The following is a 15,444-nucleotide window of genomic DNA, read 5'->3' as shown; positions in this document are numbered from 1 at the left end:
CTAACCTTTTTCATACAAAGATATTCTCCCTAACTACTACATGTAGAAACATCCTTAACTGAAAATCAATGAGCATCATAGACTCCTATCAGTAATAAAATTATAGTAAGGGTTAACAGAATATCTAAGGAAATATCTTTCATAGATTGGATCCGTTAAAAAAAGAGAAGGGAAGGGAAGATGTAAAACTTTATGAAGTAAATTTCTGCAGCAAAATGTGCCTGACAATCTCTAGTCATAATATTTCATCTTAGCATAAGGTTTATCATATAGTATTTCTAAGTTCTTTAGAAAAGTAAAAATGATTTTGTTTTATTTTGGAAAGGGAGAAAAACTGCTTTTAAGTAAGAAAAAAAACAGCTCTTCTATAGTGTAGAAGTCTTCAAAAGTTATAGGAAAGATATAAGTTTTAGCTAAACTTTGATAATTTTTTAAAGAAACATACAGAGTACCACAGGAGATCAGTAGGAAAATCTCTTGTACTCTGAAACTGTTGTAAAAATCAGAAGAGACAAAAGATAGAATACCAAAAGAAACACAGGGATTTTATCTCTGTTTTATACTTCACAGATGCATCTATAATCTGTTTTTGGGTTTTTTTTGTTTCTTTGTTTGCTTTTTGTGTGTGTGTGAAATTTCTGAAATTTTCATTATTATTTCTTTCATTTAATGAGAAAGTAATGAAAATGATTCTTTTTTCCTTTCAAGTAGGACTTGGCTTGACCACTGATTCATAGTGAACTTGCACATACCAACTGACTCCTATAGTCTTTTTATTTCTGTACAGCATTTCTTTTTTTTTACTGCACTGTAAGAATTCTATTAAAACTGAAACAACATGCTACATTTTAGATTAAGATTCCACATAAATAATTTATAAACAAACTGATAAATGAGTAATAGATGTTATAAACATACTATTGGCACAGTATATGTTACTGTTGCTTATATTGTGGGTTGTAAGTGCGCCAACAGAAGAGACTATACAGATCTATAGCAAGCCATTGACTTCTTGTAGATTGTAAAAATTTATTGCTACTAATAAGCCATTTATTAAAAAAAAAACAACTATTGAAGAATTTAAAAGCATGTACAAAAATCACTCAGCAATTTGCAGAGGGTTGTGTTGGAAGAAAAAAACAGAAAGCAATTGGATTTTTATGAATTTTCTGCCATGTTTGAAGCCACCTATTCAGGCGTAGCAGATACCATAAAGGTTAGAGCCAGTCTTTGGAATTTTTATCAAATGGCCTGGAGAAGGATATTTAAAATGAGAAAATTGGGGTTTTTTAGCCCACTTTTTCCCTTTATTATAGCCTGAATTGAGACCACAAAGTTAGCTGATGAACACATTTCAGAAGATAAACTTCTCCTCTATCCTCAGTGGAGGATAGCTCCCCTTGAGTATCATAAGCCCATTCAGATTTTACCCTGGAATGCATCTGTCTCTAGTGTTTCCCATCAGGATGGTTTCTGGACTGTTTATTCATTTAGAGAATCACCTTTTACTCATTTAAATCCACTGTAGTTACAAGGAACCGTGTGACCCAATTCAGAATATTATTCTTTTACTGTCTTGAGAATAATTCAGTGCTATGTCTATAATACTTATGGACACTTGTCTCCAAGTCTAGTTTATTAGTACAACTGTTCTTTGCTTTAAACTCCAAGCTTGAGATTTTTCCACAGAGCCAAAGAGTTAACATGGTCAACACCTTTCTACTCAATCTTACTACCCTCTGCGGAAAAGTATACCTTTAAAATCTGTTTGCATAATAACAGTGACAGAATTAAATAATCTCACCATCCTTTTTCATGAGAGACTTTAAGGACACATTAAACTTCAATGAGATGTTTAAGGTCCATTAACAAATGCTTTGTAGTGAATAAATAAAAAATGTCAGCTTAATGGCTTTTTGCAACTAGGTCACACTGTATCAGGGGGCTACCAATATTTCCACGCGGGGATTAGCATCTCCTAACACCAAGAGAAAATGCTGCTCTCCATACCATGGTGCAGTATGGATCTGCACAGAAGTGAGTAGGTATGAATGTATGTGCTTCAGTGGGCAGAAACAGGTGGCTCTGCTCTCAAAGGGAACCAGAAGCTGTAGGCAATTATCTACAGACAAAAGGTGACTGATCCACAAGATGTGTGGTCCAGTTGATGCAGTACAAAACCAAAGATAACAATGTGTTTTTCAACAAAAGCTATCTATACAAGTATTAAGCAGAATAATTTATGTTTCTATGTAGAATATATTGGAATACCTTGTGAAGCTTAATTCCTCTTTCCAAACATGGATGGTATAACAAAAATGAGAGTTTTGTTATATCTCCAACATCTCCAACAGTCAACTGTTAGAAAAATAAATGAAAAAAAATTGCAAAAGATGAGTAATTATTATTATTATTATTTCACGTTTAAGAATAAAGAACTTAAAGTTTTGCTCAGGTTCAAATACCTGCCCACAAACTGCCATTAATTTCATGTGTACATTTCAGAATAAGTATTTTTCTGGGTTCATGGTAAAGGAACATAGCTTCTAACAGTGAAAACAAACTAGATGAGGTTTGAGAAATAAAAAGCAAAGGAAGTATAAAATAACTTCTTTAGTTAAAACCTTACTGTTAAAGACTGCTAGACTTAATGCAAGTCAGCGAGGTTTTTCATGCCAAAGTTGTCACTTGCTCAGTAAGAGAGTTCTGTAAGTCATATGCATCAGCCCACACATAAGAACTTCTTCAATTGCTGCATAATTAAGATATGGAGGTGTAAACATTAACTCTAGCAAAGAAAACAAAATCAGTACACAGAACTTCACATTCATAAGCTGCAAATCTTACTTTACTGTAACACTTTGGTAAAACTTGTGTGAAAGAAAGAAGAAACCCACCAGAAATGGATTATCATTCAGATTCTGAACTTTCTGCGCAGGAGATTTCCCTTCTGTTCCAAATACAACAACTTGAATATCTGGCATATCTTCTGGTACTTGCACACAGTGTACCCACATTTGCCATTGTCCTCTGCTTTTAGTCCCAATTTGTTTTGTAAGAAGAGATGTCACAGACATTTCTGTATTTGAAACAAACATATATTCAGAGGCCATATCTAAATTATAAGACAATATGAACCATGACATAAGATTATTTTGCCTTGTACGACTGGATCTGGTACAGACAAGTCAGGCAGCAGTCACAAAAGCCCCATTAGTAATTCTAGCCCTGTGAAGGTGTGTAAAACCAGGATAGATGCTTCACGAATCCATTTGTGATATTCACGCAAGTGACATGCCCATCTTCTCTGCTTTGCACATGCTGCCAGTACCTGCAAATATTCACCGAACTTCTGAGAGTATATGCCAACTTTTGTAAGACTAGACAATGCATTACTATCTTCTCCAGCAGCAGCAAGAAGCAGAAGCTCAGCACTGCCATTCCCACCAGTTTCATCCCAAGGAATATTTCCTCCTCCTTTTTTTAAAGAAGGCATAATTCACCTTGGATCAGGACTCAGCCTCTCACTATCGTGGTACCAGTGTTTGGTTTTGCCCGCACTGTAGGTGAGTAGCCATGAAGTAGCCATGCATTGGCTTTATTATGCTTTGCCATGCAATAGCGATTCATACAAATAAAGAGTATTTCTGCTAGTATTACCTTTAAGAGGAATTACCACTTCCACAAAATCTTTCTTAGGGCGTTTATTGATCCAGTCATTATGAACAAAGACATGTGAAGAAAAAGGGTAGCTGACTTCTTTTATAACAATTTTTTCCAAGAACCACTCATCTGTATAAAAATAAATAGAACATTATTAATTTAAACTTCTTAAGCAACAAAATATTCTTGATATGCAGTTGTAAGTTTCTATCTTTACAAAATCAATTCAATGTTTTCTTTTGCCTGACCTCTTAAGGAAATGAGACTTCTTAAGGAAATGAGACTTCTGAAAATATTGTGACTGTGCATGTACGTTTCTGTCTGTTCCCCTAAGACCTAGTGAAAAAAATAAATGCATTGATAGATTTGATCTATCAGTGCCCCAAAGGATGGAAGAGCTTCTAAGAGATCTCTACACAAGAGGTCCCATATACAAAACCCTATTATAAATATCCAAATGGAAAACAGCACATCAGGATTTCTACCAAATAAGCCACCAAAAAATCTTCTCAACACAACTTCCTCCATGGCAAGGATCTATGCAATCTAGTAAGACACAAACTTAGATGAAGGTTTTCTCTTGAAGGAACCTAGTTAAGTGATTCTCTGGAAACAAGGCTCGGACCTTTGAGTTTCGATAAACTTGGTTACCCTCCAAGTTTTGGTGAAGTTAATGAAAGTCTGATCATTCATTTCAGTGTTACCAATAAGAAATAAATGAGAAGTAGTCCTGTAATCAGTTTTTATATGTACGTCTTTAAGTTCAATATACAGAGTCATCTTATAGTCTTGTTTTTTCATAAAAATAACAAGAGACTCAGTTTATCATGCACTGGAACTGTCTCGTCTCCAGTATCAGTATTACCTGCACAAGTGGCAAATCTGTAAAAGCTTTGATATCTTGTCTCTAAACACTGCTGGGCCAAAATTTTAGCCAAATTATTGAATGAAATATCAATTTATGATGATCCCTGCTGCTACTGTTTAAGAGCTGAACAGTTTTCTTTAACACCAAGAGCTTCTGCTGAGCTGGAGGGAGGACACGAATAATAACCTGCAGTGAATTTTAGTGAAGCTAGATACTTGGGAAGTATAGTCCAATAGAAATAACGAACAACAGAAAGATGAGAGCAATTTCAAATTAAAAAAAAAAAAAAAAAGAAGAAGAATTTTCATCTCGAATTTATTACTACAGTGGAGAAAAAAAAAAGCTGACCTTTTTTTGGACTCTTAAATCCAACAAGAACTTGTTTCAACTTGCCAAGGTATACTGCTTTGATTTTGAAAACATCCACCTGTAACGTGAAAATAATTTAAATTATATTTAACAATTTAGCTTTGTGCATCTGGACATTGCTCTATATATTAATGGAGGTAAATTTGTCTCATTCACACTATTCCATTGTCTTAGAGTCCATAATTAAACAGTAAATGTGATAACTGATATTTTCTGTTCCAGAGAATATTATGAATATCAAAAAATTGCTGTACATAATAGGATGTAATTTTACAAGTAATGGACAGCAATAAAGTGCTCCTGTCTTGTATATTCATAGACTAAAATAACCAAATCACAATATCTACTTCTGTTGAAAGTTACTTTGAATGAGAACCTAACTCTCAGTGGAACTTGCAGGTATCTAATTATTCTGAAAACCTGAAGTAATTTCATTTTCACTAAAAATCACAGTTAATTGAGTGGGAATTAGGCAGGTAAATGAGAATCAAATGAATAGCATCGGGGAAGCTTTTAACCACTCTGCTATATATCTCAGCTGAACATGAGCCAGAAGTGTGCCCAGGTGGCCAAGAAGGCCAATGGCATCCTGGCTTGTATCAGAAATAGTGTTGCTAGCAGGAGCAGGGAAGTAATTGTCCCCCTGTACTCAGCACTGGTGAGGCTGCACCTCGAACACTGTGTTCAGTTTTGGGCCTCTCACTGCAAGAAAGACAAGGAGGCCCTGGAGCGTGTCCAGAGAAGGGCAGTGAAGCCGTGAGGGGTCTGGAGCACAAGTCTTATGGGGAGCAGCTGAGGGAGATGGGATTGTTCAGTCTGGAGAAGAGAAGGCTCAGAGGAGACCTCATTGCATTCTCTGTAACTACCTGAAGGGAGGTTGTTGTGAGCTGGGGGTTGGCCTCTTCCCTGTTGTAACCAGTGACAGGACTAGAGGGAATGGCCCCAAGTTGCGCCAGGGGAGATTCAGGTTAGGAAACACTACTTCTCGGAAAGAGTGTTCAGGCACTGGAATGGGCTGCTCAGGGAGGTGGTGGAGTCGCTGACCTTGGAGGTGTTCAAGGAACGTTTAGACATTATGTTGAGGGACATGGTTTAGTGAGAACTATTGGTGATCAACAGATGGTTAGACTGGATGACCTTGTATGTCTTTTCCAACCTTGGTGATTCTATGATTCTATTGGAAAAAGGATTTTTTATGGAATCAATTTTTATGATAGATGTCTCTCTCTTCCATGATGAACAGACTTGATGGAATCTTCCCTTTTTCCCTTCAGCAAATATTTGCAATGATTTTATTATTTGCTTAAGACAAACAAACAAAAAATTATTCCAAATCTGAATACAATGGGAGTCTAATAAAGTGTCAGCAAGATATTCCCTTTCAATCTGAAACATATATTTCTGTTTTATCTGAAATTTGTTTTAGCTACTTATTTTTATGCCTACAACTACTTAAAGAATTACTCTACTAGGAAAAGCACTTTAACCCTCAAAATGCAAGAATATGTTTAAAAGCAAGAAGTATGAAGAAAAAAAAATGGAAACATGAAAAAATAAAGTACTGGTTGGAATACAGGTATTACTATTCAGGGAGGTTAATCAAGAGAAGTCTGTGGCACAAAGGCAAGATATTCTACAGAAATTCTATCAGATCTACCATGCATATTTAAGCAAATACTTCTCCATGGCCTACAAAGTCTGGAATATTAAAGAAGAAATTTCACAGTATATTTAGCTCAACTCAAAATTACTTCATCAACTTAATTGCTTTACTATTGTGCAATACTATTGATGCTTAAGACATTACCTATGAAAATTACATCTTAGTTAATAGAAAAAATTATACCCACATAGAATGCAAAAGTTAGTGAAGTATTTTTGATGCTTTGCACATGAAAAGTTTTACATCAATGTAAGAAGTAACAAAAAGATACTTGCAGATTCAGTTATGGTTTCCTTCATTGTTTTACCTGCCCTCTAGCAAAAGTAATCAGGCTGTTTCTTGAGTTAAGCCATCGTTTCCCTGAGTTAGTCCTTTCTCCTTGAATACACAGATAAGCCTCACCAGTGGCATCTGCTTTCTTCAAGTCTCCCGTATACAAATTGATTGAATATTCCACAACTTCAGAAAAAAAAAGAGTTTACAAAAGAAGTCATCATGAGAAAACTGTGCTTGTCTACTTGCATGGCACTTATATTATCTAATAATCCCTAGTAGAAACCATTGCAAATTCCATCTGAATCCCATACAGTGCTGCAGTACAAGTAGCACAGATCTATTTCCTGGTAATGTCCTAACTAAGACACATTCCTACAGCATAACTCACTGTTTGGCAATTAACAGAATACAAATTTGTTTTACTTAGACACCATTCCCATAAAATCAGCACTATTGGCTGTTGTCTGGGGCAAAGAACCTCAAAAATAATTCCTCCCTAAAAGTAAATCCCTGAAAATATTTAGACTTTGGAAAGTCTAAATTCTGCTCTTTAAGATAATTCACTCATATTTCTTCGTTCCTTCTCTCTGAGTGTGCAGTATCATAGAGCCATAGGATAGCTTGGGTTGGAAGGGACTTTAAAGATCATCTAGTTCCAGCTCTCCTACCATGGGCAAGGGCTGCCACCCACTCAGTCAGGCTGCCTAGAGTCCCATTCAACCTGGCCTTGAATGCCTCCAAGGATGGAGCCTCCATAGCTTCTCTGGGCAAACTGTTTCAATATTTACTTATTTAAATGAAACTAGAATTTAGCACATACAAAATTGTTTAAAAGAAAGATGGAATTCGATTGTCTTAAGCGTCAAACTCATGTAATTACCTTCCTGTGACTGAATAGATCAGGACTATCAATCTTTCTCACTTCTAAGACCATAACCCTATCAGAATGAATTTGGAGCTAAAACAAGTTAATAATGAATAATGAACTAAAAAACCTTTCAATATCAACTTTAACACATAAATAGAGTTTATAATGGAAGTAAGGAACAAGGAAACAAACAGAAGGTCACAATGTTACTCATGGTTATTTGCAACACCATAACAAAAAAAGGATGTCATGAGAAAAATGAGAAATTTTTTTGTTTGCTTGCGGCGTACTGTTTAAAACTTGCTCTTATTTAGATTACAATAATAAATGTGTGCTCACTGGTACACTGGTGGTGCTGTCACTGCAGGTATCTAACTTTGGTGGCTATGTTAGGGATATGAACACCTGTGAGGGTTTCCCACATATTCTAGGAATAGACAGTGAAAGTTAAAGACTTTAGAGTTAGATGGTCGGAATGTTCTTCTGCTTCCAACCACAAGCATTATTACTTCAGCCTAAAGAAAAGAAGTTACACAAGGTGGCCACTGTAAAAGTCACATTTAGGATGTGGGTAATAAATAATATACACATACCACAAATACACTCAAGAATGCATATATTATCTCATAAATTTTTTAGTGAGAAATTTTAAGACTGACATGTTGAAGGCCCGAGCACTCTTAAAATGCAACATTTAACATGTACTGAGCTATATTTGACTACTCCAAACTATTTGGCCCAACTCTAAAGGTTTTCATCACTGGCACTGTGAAGCAGATCTCAACAATACCCAGACTGTGACAGCAGTATGCTGCAGAAACTCTTCTGGCCTCACTCTGCTACTTACCCATGCCTGGGACCTAGTGGTTGCACATCTGCTTTCCCAGGAAATGTGTTTGTACAAAGAAAATAAGTAGTGCTTTAGACAGACACTGAACCAAGAAGCATTCTCAGTCTCACAACTCATAACTCAAGCCAGAAAGCACTGAAATACTCGTTATTCAAGTCAAGTGTAAAAGGCCAATGGCATCCTGACTTGTATCGGAAATGGTGTGGTGAGCAGGAGTAGGGAAGTCATCCTGCCCCTGGATTCGGCACTGGTGAGGCCTCACCTCGAGTACTGTGTTCAGTTTTGGGCACCTCAGTACAGAAAGGACATGAAGGTGTTGGAGCAGCTCCAAAGAAGGGTAACAAGGCTTGTGAAGAGCTTGGAGATTATGCCCTATGAGGAATGACTGAAGGAACTTGGGCTATTTAGTCTGGGGAAAAGGAGGCTAAGGGGAGACCTTATTGCTCTCTTCCAATACCTGAAAGGTGACTGCAGCGAGAGCAGGATTGGTCTCTTGCTGGTGACAGGTAACAGGATGAGGGGAAATGGCCTCAAGTTGTGCCAGGGTAAGTTTAGGCTGGATATCAGGAAAAACTTCTTAACAGAAAGGGTTGTTAAGCACTGGAATAGGCTCCCCAGGGAGGTGGTTGAGTCACCATATCTGGATGTGTTTAAAAACCATTTGGATGTGGTGCTCAAGGACATGATTTAGCAGAGGGTTGTTAGAGTTAGGGTAGTATGGTTAGGTTGTGGTTGGACTTGATGATCTTGAATGTGTTTTCCAACTTGAGCTATTCTATGATTCTATGATACACAAATATCTCAGTACAAATCCTGGAAACTTTTGATATTTTCACTACAGTTTACTTCTTGAATCAAATTTACTCCAAGACAGAAATGGCCCTATTTAACCAAACTACAGCCTTTAAAAAGATATAATTAGGAGAAATTTCTGGTGGGTTTGAGAGTGATTGTTAAGATACCAGACGCTAAGGCTGTCATTTATTTTCATGCGTAGGTGATAAGAAAACAGGGAGGAAAAATATGTGTTCTGAGTATATTTATTTTTAAGCTTTTCCTACAGCTCTTTTCACATGTTGGTGCTATTCATATTGAGTGTTATAATCAAAAGGCCTGAATTCAAATATTGTGACATCTTATATATGCTTATAATATAGATATTTCTTTAAATGGCTAAAATAAAAAGGTCACATCAGTGGAATGAGAGAGTTTTTGCTTACTGGGTGGTTTTGCATACTGATTGAAAAATTGATATCTAAAATGATTCATTAAATAATAAGGGCTGCATCACTCTTCTAATAAGTGTGCGTTCTTTGCACTACACTGAAATGTTTTTGTTTCTTTTCATCTTTATACCATGTGGAGATGACAACTGAAAAAATGACTTTTCTGAAAGGTAATTTATTTCACTGAGTCAATATTTACTTCAGGACTTCTCTTGGGATTTTTTTTTTCTTTTAATATTTAAACCATTGTCTGAGAAAGTGCTTGTAATTGATGACATCACTCACGTTTGATGGTAAGTAGTAGACAAAGAGTTTTCTTAGACTGACACTTTAATTTATGTCAGGTTTTACTTAAAGGCAGGTAAATGTGCTTTGTCAGATGAATGACAACATAGCTGCAAATGAGTGTAGGCACACAGAGTTACTCCTGATGGAAATCCAGATATTTGAAAGTATGTGTGCTATCCTGGTGACTTTTGGCATTTTTGATTTTTAGGGGAGCTAGAATATGAAGGTAAGACAATGAGTTATTCATCCAGACTGGTGGCTCACCTGTGTACTCTATATTGCTCATATGAGCAGATCCATCGAAGTCAAAAGGCTGCTTGTATGAGTAAGACCTTGGACCACAGACCTGACCACTCATGTAGAGTTGATTAGAAATCAGAGGGCTTACAATAATCTTTACTGCTTTGGTCTGTGATCATTAATAAAGTTAATAATGATCTCAACTATAGTCATTCAGCTAGTTACTTCATAATATCTGGATTCAAATGAGACATACTGAAAAGTAGAAACATCTAATGTTTTTGCTGAGTCAGAATTTCCTTGTGAATCTGCTGAATCTGTTAATGCATTATTCAAAGCTCACTGTAGTCACAGCAAATATTTCCCATTAATTTTCAAAGATTTTGAATCAGAGGAAGGACTCCTGCTATGTAAGCAAAACAAAAATATACAAAGCAACTCTTATGAATGAAAATTTTAGAACCATTCTCCCAATGAAATGAACCACGTTCCTCCAGCAACAATAATCTACTAAAATAAGATGTTCTGTTCAACCTTGGCACCCTTGGCCTCTGCCAAATCCTATTTATAAAAGCTCTGTATCAGATGAAAGCCAGCATAGTTGAGATGTGAAAGTGATCACCATTTTGTACTATGAAAAATAAAATAAAATACAATAAAAAAATAAAAATAAAAATTGAGGCCTAACCCAGATAATTTATTTCATAGGAAATCTCAAAAACTTAAATCATCCTTCTGGTGGAATTAAAGGTTGGGAACAAGACCAAGATCCTAGTTGCTATATCCACACAGTTAATTTGCTCAAGACCGGGGAGCAAATCGTCTTGTACAGGTTCAATAACGGATTTTAAGAATCTAGTCAAAGATACAGGGTTCACCTATCTTACTCAGCAGTGAGTGGTAAAAGAGGACTGAGTTAGCCAGAATAGGAATCAGCCAAACTAAGCAGAATAATATGACTCACTTCACCAGCTCAATGCCCAAACCAGATTGATTCACATTAGATTGGTGCTATGCTTGAATTAACAAGGCTTAACTAATAAGCCTAATAAAAATACATTAGCTGGAGTATTTCTGAACTACTTTCATTTTGGAAGTTAACATAGGTCTTACTATTGCTTCTAATAATGTAATCATTTGACAAACATAAGCTGCTGGACTTAATTGTGTCTAGAAGAATTAAAAGCAAGTAGCAAGCTAATTCTTATTCGTACCTGAATATATCACATTACATTACTCCAAGACAAAGACCTACTGTGATTAAAAAGAAGTGGAAAAGTTATCCTTTATCTCTAAACTGTAACAATTTAAAGCTGGGTAGTTTTTTAATAAAGACATATATGTTTGTTAAAACATATGAACATATATTGAGCACTTAAACTCTTCATGTTCTTATGTTAACAAGCTTGGTGTGGGAATTTGGGTTGACGTTGTGAAAAAAATATACTCTTTACATCACAGAAGTCTGATGTGAGCCAGAAGAACCCAGATCATAACTGGTGTTAAAAATATTCTCATAAAGATTGATAACACTCATTCTCAATAGTTACTTTGAAAATCACATATTGCTAAATTCTAACTTCAGATAACTTTGAGGTTCTGGTGTATATCGCTGTATAACTTCTGGTAAGTGCCTTCAACTGCAGTCACTAAAAATGACATTTTAAAAATCATCAAGAAATGATCTAGAAAGCTTCAAGAAATACAGGAGCTAAGAACCAGAACTTCTAAAATTATAATTGTAACTGAAAATATTTTCTTCAAAAGTAATACAATTTAATTATGTAATGAATTTGTTTCAGCATGTTAACATGCACATTAATGCCCTTCACAGAATTGCCACAGAATTTAGAAGGAAAATAAAAAATCAATCAGTTATCTACTTGTTTGATTTGTCTGGAGATAGTGATTGATAACTTTCAACATTTTTCCTTTGTCTTTTTTTAAAACTATATTACCAAGAGATTTATTAAAGACATCACCAAAAACTGGTATTTTTCTTGGAACAATAATGAGTGCAAATGCCTAAAACTGAATGCTTTTGCCTCCTGTAAGCCAATTAGAATACAAGGAAGAAGCTGACACTTAGAAATTTTAGACTGAGTTAGTGTTGGATCCACAAAGAATAAAACTGTTAATGAGGTTCAACACAGCAAAGTGCAGGGTTTTGCACTTGGGCCGGAGGAACCCAGGCATCTATACAGACTGGAAGGAGCAGTCCTTGAGAGCAGCTCTGCAGAGAAGGACCTGGGGGTCCTGATGGATGACAAACTTCACATGAGCCAGCAGTGTGCTCTTGCAGCTCGGAAAGCAAATGGTATCCTGGGCTCCATCATGAGAGGGGTGGCCAGCAGGGACAGGGAGGTGACTGTCCCTCTCTACTCTGCTCTTGTGAGGCCCCATCTGGAGTACTGTGTCCAGGTATGAAGCCCCCAGTACAAGAAAGTCAGAGAGCTGTTGGAGAGGGTCCAGAGGAGGGCCACAAAGATGATCAGGGGGCTGGAGCACCTCCCCTACCAGGACAGGCTGAGGGAGCTGAGCTTATTCAGCCTGGAGAAGGCTGCGGGGTGACCTCATTGCAGCCTTTCAGTACCTGAAGGGAGCCTATAAAAAGGAAGGGAGTAAACACTTTGAAAGGGTAGATAACAGCAGGACAAGGGGGAATGGTTTTAAGTTGAGACGGAAGATTTAGGTTGGATGTTAGGGGGAAGTTCTTTACCAGGAGAGCGGTGAGGTGCTGGAATGGGCTGCCCAGAGAGGTTGTGGATGCCCCGTCCCTGGAGGTGTTCAAGGCCAGGTTGGATGGGGCCCTGGGCAACCTCGTCTAGTAAATGGGGAGGTTGGTGGCCCTGCCCGGCAGGGGGATTGGAGATTCATGATCCTTGAGGTCCCTTCCAACCCAGGCCATTCTGTGATTCTGTGTGATTCTGTGATATTAACACCTTTGACTGCAGATTGCTCATTCAGTGCATCTTTAAATATCACAAATGTCATTATTTCATCTGTGGACATATATCTGAGTTTCAAAAGGACAGCTCACAGACTGAAAATGAGTTACATCTGGAAGTAAGAGCATTATATTTCCCTTAGATGTCCACAAAATGGTTTATGTGAAACTTTCTAGTTTAGTAGATATTATACAAGTATGGTATAATTTGGAGCAGAAACTATGCATGCAACTTCCAAGAAATTTTCCAAGGAAACTGTCTTAACCTTCTTATTTTACCTCAAATTAATTGCTCTACTAATCAGGATAATGCTCTTGGACACCATCTCTATTTGTTTCTTAGCATAACTAAGACTTTGTAGGACATATTCTAGAATTTTTATTTTGGTATGTATTTCTAGAATTTTAATACTAAGTTTAACATTTAGCAATTTCAAATTCTGAAAATAAATACCAATAAAGGTAATTACCAATAGAGAGGTAACAGAGATTTTAACAAGCTCTGGAGTTATTATAGTTAGCATTATATATCCTGCATATATTAGATGCAACATCTGATGTTATTTTAAACCTGATGGATCAAAAACCTTATGATATTACACAAGATTTTTTTCAGTAAATGATTACAAGGCTACTAATTGCTTAAAGTTATGAAAACCCACATAAAACCAGATATTTAAAAGGTCTTCATTGTTTAATTTGTTCACATTTCAATTTTAAATAGAATAAAATAGTTAGGAAAATCCCTCTAGAGAGCAGTGTGCAAAATTTCACATGGAATATTTTATTCCTTTTTCTGGGCAGCTTCCATCTTTTTCTATTAGTTTCTGCTGAAGCAGAATACTCTTTGTACTATAGCCTCTGGCAATAAACCTCTTAACTGTCACCAAAAGCTCCAATACATGATCTTTACTATCCCCATCAATCCTCTTTATTCTAATAAGGTGGATAGATGGGAATGCCATTCTTAAATAGCTAGTGATCAAGTCACCAGCATGCAGTTGTTGTTTTCCATATTCCTGGGGGACTGGGAGTTATCACTTTATTATATTTCTGTCATTGTCATATACACAATTCACACACGTTACTAGCAGCAGAAAGAAGTGCAACTTAATCTATTTTGCTGGAATAATACTTGCTCTACTATAAATTTCTCATCAATATCAATAAAACTCTACAGCAATTGAAATTCCCAGCTATCCCTTTGCTGACTGTAACATGTTTTTTAAATTCTACCTCTGTTTTGTCGGGGGTCTTTGCAATTCTCTCTTCCTTAAAACACTGAGTTCTTTTCTAGGTCACACACTTTTCTATGTGAATAGGAATATTCAGGTGATATTGCACTAGATAATATTTTGTACGTCTTCAGCTGACACAGCATTAATTTAAAGATATAGCAAATAATCAAGAGCTAAAACTGGAAAACTGCCTCACATAAAAGAAGTTTTATTCTACATTTGGTATCAGCAGTTACATCATCTGTCATAATCTTAACATCAGTGATTTCTGTTTTCTCAGCTTTCTTTTGTGATACATGCATGCACAAAACACTGTATTTCTTAATATTCAGCCCAGGAGAGATATTGGTATTCCAGTGACACCAATCCTGACCCCAGTAACAAAAACAGACTTAGCTTACCAGGCAAAGGCTCCTGATCTGCATAGAGAGCTGGCAGTTCCACACATTTGTCTTCATTAGGGTTGAACAAGCAGTCAAAAGCTAAATACATCTCTTCCTTTGTGCCTGTGTGCTTCATATGCAGTAAATCTAAGTGCCACGGCTGTTTTAGCTCACTATGTGGGCCTGTTACCTGAACTTTGTATAGTGAGCCAATATCTGCCAGTTCATCCTATGCAAGAAAAGGAGAAGATGAATGGATCTATTTCTAATTGTGCTGGAGCAAGCATAGTTGACAGCTTTATGCAACAGGTGAAAAAGCTTTAATAGATGAAGAATTGGAGCAGGTTTATAACAATTATTATTTTTCCCCCTTCTAACCATATTTTTTCCTTTGCTCTCATGGCAAATAGTTCCAGTTTCATACTATTTCTTTATACTTAGTGTAGGTTCTTTCGCACAGGAAAACTTCCTAGATACTACTCATTTTTTATCCTGTTTATAACCTAACCTAGTGTGCTTAGTTTCTCTTCCATTAAGAAATAAATTTTTTTAAAAAAGAAAAAAA

The 15,444-nt window shown here is 36.4% G+C and overlaps 1 protein-coding gene across 1 annotated transcript in view; it reads right to left on the bottom strand.

Moving 5' to 3' along the window:
* The window catches only part of RP1 (RP1 axonemal microtubule associated), a 200,459-nt gene that overhangs the window by 52,007 nt on the left and 133,008 nt on the right, over positions 1-15,444 (bottom strand). Inside the window, exons 37-42 of the mRNA XM_040685413.2 lie at positions 14,898-15,108; positions 6,871-7,022; positions 4,880-4,958; positions 3,661-3,792; positions 2,898-3,079; positions 2,272-2,358 (exon numbers count right to left, since the gene is read on the bottom strand). Coding sequence (XP_040541347.1) covers positions 2,272-2,358; positions 2,898-3,079; positions 3,661-3,792; positions 4,880-4,958; positions 6,871-7,022; positions 14,898-15,108 — 843 coding nt within the window. The remainder of the gene's footprint in view (positions 1-2,271; positions 2,359-2,897; positions 3,080-3,660; positions 3,793-4,879; positions 4,959-6,870; positions 7,023-14,897; positions 15,109-15,444) is intronic.

The sequence above is a fragment of the Gallus gallus genome, chromosome 2 (assembly GCF_016699485.2).
Source record: "Gallus gallus isolate bGalGal1 chromosome 2, bGalGal1.mat.broiler.GRCg7b, whole genome shotgun sequence".
NCBI classification, from domain to species: domain Eukaryota; kingdom Metazoa; phylum Chordata; class Aves; order Galliformes; family Phasianidae; genus Gallus; species Gallus gallus.
This window is presented reverse-complemented; position numbering and strand designations above follow the sequence as displayed.